Source organism: Austrofundulus limnaeus, unplaced genomic scaffold, assembly GCF_001266775.1.
Source record: "Austrofundulus limnaeus strain Quisiro unplaced genomic scaffold, Austrofundulus_limnaeus-1.0 Scaffold357, whole genome shotgun sequence".
In the NCBI taxonomy this organism is placed as follows: Eukaryota; Metazoa; Chordata; class Actinopteri; order Cyprinodontiformes; family Rivulidae; genus Austrofundulus; species Austrofundulus limnaeus.
Window position 1 is genome coordinate 367,847 of NW_013952759.1, and position 8,657 is coordinate 376,503.

Consider the following 8,657-nt stretch of genomic DNA (forward strand, 5'->3'; position numbering starts at 1 on the left):
ATATTTTTTGCAAAATAAATTGTAGCATTTTTACAACCAAATATGTTTCTTTTATTTTAACGAGTGTTTTGGACCATGTATCAAACTGTAAAGGTTTTCTTAGTAACAGAAAATAACTAAAAATGTCATCACAAATCCTTTTGTAGCCAAAAGTTATCAAGTATCGAACTGAATTACTAAAATAAAGTTTAGTTATTTCCTCGTCTACAGTGAGGAGCTCATGGGTGTCGAGAAAAGAAAAGAAAACAAAGTTTAAGTCTAAAAAGAGTCCAGGTATTTGTTGAACTTAAGAAACCTGTGGTTGGGTGGTTCCCGAAGCTGTCGGTCAACACTGCACCGGCCCACCTTCTCAGGAGTGGACGAGTCCCATTTTTGTCACTAGCTCCCTCTGAGATTGAGACACATGTGTCTTCTGAATGGACTGAGTTGGTCAGAAAACACCTCAGTAACATTATGGAGGGTCTGCTTTGATTTACTCATGATTCCCAGTGCAGTGATGCTGCTTAATGTGATATTAAGCTTAGTTTAACCAGTTTACCCACATTATACCCTAGATATGTTGAAGTTGCCTCCTTGCATCTTACACTTGTTGGTGGGTATGTAATCATGGATTTGTTGTTACCAGCTGGCTGTCGGCTCTGGAGAGCACCCGTTGGCTGCAGCACCTGTCCGTCATGCTGAAGGCCGCCACTCTGGTGTGCTCGGCGGTGGAGTGGGAAGGCCGGCCTGTCCTGGTACATTGCTCAGATGGATGGGACCGCACGCCCCAGATAGTAGCACTTGCCAAGATTCTGTTGGACCCGTACTATCGGACCTTAGAGGTGCRTCTGTACGAGTTTCAGGAGACACATATTTTCTCTCCTAAATGTTTCATCCCATCGTGGCCCGTTGGCTTGCTTCTCTAATCCCCGGTGTTAAATTCATGTTGCTCACAGGGGTTCCAGGTGCTTGTGGAGACTGAATGGTTGGACTTTGGTCATAAGTTCGGAGACAGATGTGGCCACCAGGAGAACACAGACGACGTGAGCGAGCAGTGTCCTGTCTTCCTGCAGTGGCTGGACTGTGTTCACCAGCTGCTCAAACAGTTCCCCTGCCTGTTCGAGTTCAACGAGGCCTTCCTGGTGGGTGGCTGCCTTCTCCACTTGTGTCTGTCTGATAAACATGCTCTCTGTGGCCATTTTCACCTGGAAACTTCACAAGTTTGACAGGATTTAGAGGCATTGAATGAAATCATATATTTTACTGACAGCATATTTTTGTGGTCAGATATTTTCCATAAATCATCGGACACACTGAGCTGACTGAGAGAAATAACGTGCTGAAAGTGCTGACGTGATGAATCGTCTCCTCCCATCCAGGTCAAGTTGGTGCAGCACACGTACTCGTGTCTTTATGGCACGTTTCTGTGCAACAATGCTCGTGAGAGGGAGGCCAAAAACATCTACAAACGCACCTGCTCTGTCTGGTCCCTGCTTCGCACAGGAAACAAGAACTTCCAGAACTTCCTCTATGTCCCTGGCCATGATGTGGTAACACCAGATTTTACAATTATATGCATTTTTGGTAGTTTAGCTCCTACTGTAAGATGACATAATGATGTAGTTTTAATGTTCAAATACAGATTTTTTTAAAATTTTCCAGGCACAAAGTTCAATTCTATACCACATTCAAGTAACTGTTGTGTTATGAAAAAGCTGTATATATCAAAATTAAATGACTTTGCATCGTAGCCTATTTACACACCTTGAAATTGACCTCTGTCATTTCAAGAACCTCCTACAGTTTCTGACACTCCCACTTCAGCACGCCTTCACAACAGTGCTTTGTGCCTTTACAAACTTTCATAGGAGCGTTGTATTTTGTTGTTAAAAAAAAAGCAAGATTATATATTGGTTTTGGAAAATGGCAACTCAGAGTAAAGTTGAACATTACTCAAAAGATCCCACGAAATCATGAACATCCACATTTTTAAGATGCTAGTCTGATGGAGCTGTGTGAGGGAGGRGTGCTCTGTGGGGGCGGGAGCTCGGCAGCAGACTGAGCTTTGGTTAAATGGGCGGAGCTTTGTGCCAGCTAGTGTTTAGGCAGCTCCAAGGATTTCTCATACATGCACGAATGAGTCAAAGAAAAACTCAAGAATGTTTTTGATCAGGGAATGAGATTATAACGTGATATAAAGCTCAAACGGTTATTACATAATAACCCCCCACCAAAAAAAAATCATCTCAGAAACAAATAATTATAGATTTAGTCTCTAGCTCTTTGATGAAAATTAAAGCAGGTGATTAAATCTGATCCAATTTGTCGTCTCATAACAAATATCTAAAATTAACACAGCTGTAACAGAACAGACACCATCATTATTTTAAACTGACCTTCTTGTCCTTGTCACTTGATGTCCGCCAGGTGCTACAGCCAGTCTGTCATACCCGGGCACTCCAGCTGTGGACAGCTGTTTACCTGCCCACCTCCTCCCCCTGCACTGCGGTGGACGAGTCTGTGGAGCTCTACCTGCCGCCCTGCGTCACAGGAGACGAGCTCACGTCCCGCTCTCTGGACAGGTGTGTTTGCTACAAGCACATCTGGTTCGTACTGCTCAGCTTCTTCCAAATTCAAAATGGAAGATGACTTTTAAAGCACTACACTGCCCCCTAGAGYCTCACATGAAGAACTGAGTGAATGTTATTTCTAACAACCACATCAAAGTATTTTATTGTCATTTTTGTGAGAAACTAACACGAAGTATAAAGTAGCACGCATTTTAAAGTGGAAAGAAAATTATATACAAATTTCAGCTTTTAGATCTGCAAATGTGATATAACTCAACAGAAATGAAAAGTGTTGACTTAAGGGAGCTGAATACAAAAATGCTTTTCATATTTTTTTAAATACTGCTTTGAAAACCATACATTTTATTTCACTTTACAGTTAACATATTTTTATTCACATATAATCTAAATAAAAGTAACTGCTGTAAYGTGACAAAATGTGGAAAAGTCCAGAGGTTCTGAATACTTTTTCTTGAGGTATTATTCTGGTGTAAGATGTGCAACGTCTGATTTCCAGACTTCCCAAGACTCGCTCCATGGACAACCTGCTGTCAGCCTTGGAGAACGGGTTGCCCCTGACACGTMGGTCCAGTGATCCTAACCTCAATAAGCACTGCCAGGAGGGTCGCTCGGCGCCGGAGGCCTCGGCTGCTGTGGACGACTCGTCGTCTGCAGGCAGCTCTGAGGACGACACGTCTGACACGAAGATGGAGGACCAGACGTTCAGTCCAAGTCCTGAGAAGAACCTGGAATGTGTCCCAGGACTGGAGAGCTCTGAAGACGGACTGGAGGAGCCTTGTCTCACCACACAGCCCCTGCCGTCTCCACCTCTCCCCCCTGTTCCCGTCAGCCTCACACACTCRCACACTGCCTCGCCCACTCCCATCCTTTACCAAGCTTTGCCACAGATCACAGACCCTCCGCTCCCACCACTGCCACTGGAGGAGGCTGAGAACCCCTGTAGGACTGCTGAGACCCCCACCTCACCGGCCYGTGAATCAGAGCCATGCTTACCCCTCCCCTGTAAGAACACTCAACCCGCAGCCAACCCCCCCACCTCGCTGCTGAACGGACTCACTGACGGCCTCCCAGAACCTGCCGACCTGTCGGCCCTGAAGCAGGAAGTGGCTCCCATGGAGGACTCCACTGAGACCCTCACAGACGAGGGAGAGATCCCCCCCACCTCCCCGCCTGCTGTAACCCAGCAGGTCCACCAGAGCCTCTTCAGTGAGGAGCAGCAGCCACAAGTCCCCCCCCAGAGAGAGAAGGAGGCCCTGAGGACAGATGGAGTGAAGGGCAGAGCCACWTCAGCAGACCCCACCCAGGTTCCCGCTCGCCACCCGACCTCCCAGAGTCAGGTGTCGGACCTGTCCCTGCTCAGCTCTCACTGGAACTCTGTCCAGGGTCTGGTCCAGTCTGCCTGCAGCCACGCTGGTGTCATCCGGGCCCTGCAGCCCAACACCTACCAGGGCCGCCGGCTTGCCAGTAAACTCTTGCGAACCCAGATGGGCGTCGCCGCGGGGCCGCAGTGCTGCCGCAGGGAGGCCCTGTGTTGTCCCAGCAGCCCCCTGCAGGCCGGGTGGCTGCAGGCTGCCAAGGGCCACAACGGCCTGCGTGGCCCCGCCGCCGCCCTCAACAACCAGTTTCTGCCAGCATCCTACACCTCACCGCCCGCTTCCAGCTCCCCGCCCCCGCCCCAGACTCCAGCCTACCTCGATGACGACGGGCTGCCGGTGCAGATGGACGCCGTGCAGCAGAGACTTCGACAAATCGAGGCTGGTTACAAGCAGGAGGTGGAGGTGCTGCGGCAGCAGGTGCGACAGCTGCAGATGAGACTAGAGAGCAAACAATACGACAGCCCTCCCTCTGAGCCAGACATCGACTACGAGGATGACATTGTGAGTACTTCTTCCCTKATGACCAGATATGATAGATATCTGTTTCTGTTACTGACTGGTTTTATCACCGCCGCTCTTCAGACATGTCTGCGGGAGTCGGACAACAGCAACGAGGAGGATTCTCTGTCCACCCACAGCGAGGACCGTCTGTCCGAGGGGAGCTGGGACCGAGTGGAGCGCAGGGACACAGAGGTCAGCTGCCTTCGTCTGCTAATAGAGCTTCTGTTTCCGCTTCTGTCCCTCCACCTGCCTGAGCAGCAGCACCTAATCTCACTCAGCGCTCTGTGTGTGTGTGTGTGTGTGTGTGTGTGTGTGTGTGTGTGTGTGTGTGTGTGTAGGTCACGAGGTGGGTGCCCGATCACATGGCCTCCCATTGTTTCCACTGTGACTGTGAGTTCTGGATAGCCAAGAGACGTCATCACTGCAGGTGGGACTTCATCATCGTTTTCTTACCTCACTGAGAATGTTTCTGTGTCCAGGAATATCCTGTGTACATCTGTATTATCACAGGTTCAGATAAACATATTTTGCAAAGTGAACATAAACAACACCTGTTTGATGTTTGCAGCGCATGTTTTCTGTTCCGGTTCTGCAACATCCTCAATGTGCCATTGTGGAATTATGTTGGCAGTGTGCTGTGTTGCCTTTATTGTGTAGTTTCAAATGAACGTTCAACAGTTTGTCTGTTTTCTGAGTGCTGCTTTTTGGCGTCTTCTGATGGACCCGGTCAGTGTAGGCCGGGTCCTTCGAATAATACAGCCTCTGAATTTGGACACGGCCCTCGTCTCTCTAATTAGCTAAAAATAGCACTTAGCATACATGCATCAACATTTAGTAAAAGCGTTATGCAACACCAATAATCCACAATTTTTACAGAATATATAACGACGCTTTGAGAGATGATTTKSCTCGAGGATTTTTAGTAATGGAGCKRCTCGAGTTATCCAAGGAATCGTTTCAGCTTTAGTTGAAATAGTTCTTAGAAAGCAATTTACAAACATCCAAAACAATAWTAAATTACCAGCAGAAAACCTAAACACACGGACAGGTTTTAGAAAAGTTGAGAGCATATTTGAAGTACATSTTTCCTTCCTCCACAGTAATTTGGAACATTTGCTTTAAGGATGTGAGGATTGACTGGTTTATTATGGGTTGAGTCTGTAGAGCAGCCTTAGYTCTTGGTTTCTTTGTTTTCAGGAACTGCGGGAACGTGTTCTGTAAAGACTGTTGTCATCTGAAGCTGCCCATCCCGGACCAGCAGCTGTACGACCCGGTGCTGGTGTGCAACACCTGTCACGACCTGCTCCTGGAGGCCCGCACCCGCGAGATCCGCAGCCAGCAGCTCAAGAAGGCCATCGCCACCGCCTCCAGCTGAGAGGCACGCCGCGAAGACCGGCCCGGCCCGGCTCGGTTCTGTCCTGCTCTTTTCGGGACCGATGAGCCGAGCGTCGTGTTACAACCTCAACCTGCTGTGGTTTGGGCTGCGGGCGGGGAGAGGCAGTGAGCGGTGACCAGGAAGCGTTTCTCTTTGAAACAGAGACTGGAAAGGGGGCTGCTGTGAGCTGGAGATGTGTTAACAGGTGGAGGARGTTCTGGTTCCTGTAGAACCAAAGACATTTCTCAACCCGGAGTGCTGCAGTGTCCTGCTGCAACTGGCCCCCCCACAAGGCTAAGTCCTCTAACAGCATCCTGTCTGAGACAACCTATCCACCCACCCACTGGCTCACTCTTCAGAGGACAATCGCTCCCTTCCCCATGAGTCGGGGACTCTGAAGCCTCCACCTTCACTACTGGAGGTTCTCAACTTTAAAAGAGAACAGTCGCTGCTACAGTATTTAAAAGTCTAATTTTTGTACTCTCATTTTGTGCACTACTAGCTGTTGTGAATCTGACGAAGACCAAACTTGAGCAAAACAGAGAAACCCGCTGTTTACTTCATTCTCACATCTTAGTTCCTGGAGTCAGAATGTAAAATGCTGCTGGGAAGACTGGATCAAGTTCCACGTGGATTCAGTGGCTCATGTAAATGTTTATCGCTGCAATGTGTTTCCAGAGTTCGTGTGTACGCACAGTCGATGTGCTTCTGTTTTTTTTTTTCTCAGCGCTTTTCCTCCAGCACGGCCACGTTGCTCCATTTCTGAGGACCGGGAAGAGTTGGGAGACGTTCGTAGGTGCTGATGTGACTCGTGAAGGTTTGAGCTGAGACTCGGTGCTCAGAGCKCCACTTCCAGCAGATCGAGACGACTGAACAGAATATCTGGATTTATTCTCTCTGTTAGGGAAGTCGAACTACAGTTCCCTTTGTGTCTACTAGTTCCAATCGTGCCATATTCAGTTTAGTCTTTGTTTTTTTTTAAGAAAACCTTTCCTTCGGACAGTGCAGGTTTCGGATCTGCCTCATCTGTGTTTGATTTAATGGTGCAGATATTTAGCTGCTTAACACTGAGACAACTTAAAATGAATAAATTCTTGAGTTAGAGAGAAAAAAATAACGACGAGCTATTAATAAATTAGCGACCCTTTGTGGTTATCCATTGTGTAATATTTGGGATGTTTTGCACAGTATTGATGAAGTCCAAATCTTCAAGAAGAGCAGGAAAATGTAACGTACAGTTATCTGATCAGTAGTGGAGGCTAAAACCTGTCACTTGATAATTGTTGTAAAGAAAATGCACTGTAAAAGTTAAATCCCATGGGTTAAAATTAAAGAATATATCAAAGATCAGCTCCTTGTCTTTGTCATTTATATCTGCAGCACAACGTATACAATGGCTAAGTTAATTTATGTTTTAACTTATTTTTCTCAATAAGAAGATTAAAAACAATCTGATTCCTTTGAATGCGTATCACCCAACCTCTAATGCCAAAAATTTGAACTAAGATCATTTTATGTTTAGAAATGATGCGTTTATTGACGTTTTGGTCAAACCTTTAAGAACAGCCAGGTACTACTGCTTTTACTGTCTTTTAAGCAGTGGTTCCCAACCTTTTTAGATTTGTGTASCCCCTGAGCCGTTTTGTCATACCACTAGTACCCCTGCAGTCAAACCTAATGATGATTCTCAAAAACTATAATGTACTACAAAGAGAGGATCAGTGTTTTCTTACATCCAGCTGCAGCGCAGTATTTGTCCACCAGGTGGCGTTTTTTAAAGCAAAAAAAAAAAAAGATGTGCTTCAACAAGAAGGCCTGCAGGAAATCACAAGGTCTTTGCATCATGTCAGTTTTATTTCCTGATTTTTTTCCTCCATTCTCTGGAAAACTGAACAGTTTTTCTGCTTAGTCGTTTTCTTTGAACACCATATATACAGTCAGGGATAAACCGAAATAAGAAGTGAAATCTGCATCTTTTTTTTTTTTGGAAGCAGCAGTGCTTCAGAAGGGTAAACAGTTTTAGAAAGTGCAGCACAAGCACCGATTCAGACRTGTTTAGTAGGAGGAAGTTCTGCTAATGTTTTTAACACCTAGCTCAGCATTATCAATAATTCAAGCCAGGGGTAACGTAGGTCCTCACAAGGTGACTGAAAATAAAAGTGACAGCTTCAACTTGATGTGGTTGAAAGGTTCAGAAACGGTGTTGAGATTTTTGCTACACTTGCCACGACCTGACAGTGTACAGGAGGACCTGGGGAAAATAAAAATAAAAAATAACCTTTTTTTTCAGAAATACTCCCTATTAATGTCATTTTCTAGTAATGAAAAATATTTGTTTGTTCTTTCTTCTGTTCTATTATGTGCAGGTTTTATTTCTCTATTTATTTAAATCCAGTCTTTAAGTTTATCATGGTAAGGGTTGGGTTGAAGTAAATGAAAATTTATAATAATTTGTTATTTAAATATTGTGCAGATTTTATTTCTCTATTTAAATCCTGTCTTTGTAACTTTATTAGGTGCAGGGTTGGGGTTAGGGTTTTGGTTGGGCTGTAATAGTAAATTCAAATACACATAATAAATTAATACTTATTGTGCAGTATTTATTTCCTAATTTATTTTCTATCTGTATCAGTGATTTTTTATAGCCTAACCTCACAGGTCAGCTGACCCTGAACTCGGTTCACACCTTAGTCCTAAACCGAACCTCTGAACCAGCTGTAGTATTTACCTCAAACGGACCCGAGCTTGTGTCCCCATAAGGTACAGTGGGCTCTCACCAGGCTGTGTTACACACACACACACACACACACACACACACACACACACACACACACA

The 8,657-nt window shown here is 45.7% G+C and overlaps 1 protein-coding gene across 4 annotated transcripts in view; it reads left to right on the forward strand.

Moving 5' to 3' along the window:
- mtmr4 (myotubularin related protein 4) overlaps positions 1–7,172 on the forward strand; it is a 48,416-nt gene extending 41,244 nt beyond the window's left edge. For all 4 annotated transcript variants that reach the window (XM_014023103.1, XM_014023102.1, XM_014023099.1 and 1 more), the window contains 8 exons: positions 626–821; positions 936–1,121; positions 1,359–1,529; positions 2,407–2,561; positions 3,067–4,447; positions 4,529–4,639; positions 4,786–4,874; positions 5,645–7,172. In XM_014023103.1, the coding sequence (XP_013878557.1) occupies positions 626–821; positions 936–1,121; positions 1,359–1,529; positions 2,407–2,561; positions 3,067–4,447; positions 4,529–4,639; positions 4,786–4,874; positions 5,645–5,822 (2,467 nt within the window). In that variant the 3' untranslated portion in view covers positions 5,823–7,172. The remainder of the gene's footprint in view (positions 1–625; positions 822–935; positions 1,122–1,358; positions 1,530–2,406; positions 2,562–3,066; positions 4,448–4,528; positions 4,640–4,785; positions 4,875–5,644) is intronic.
- The last annotated feature ends 1,485 nt before the right edge of the window (positions 7,173–8,657 follow it).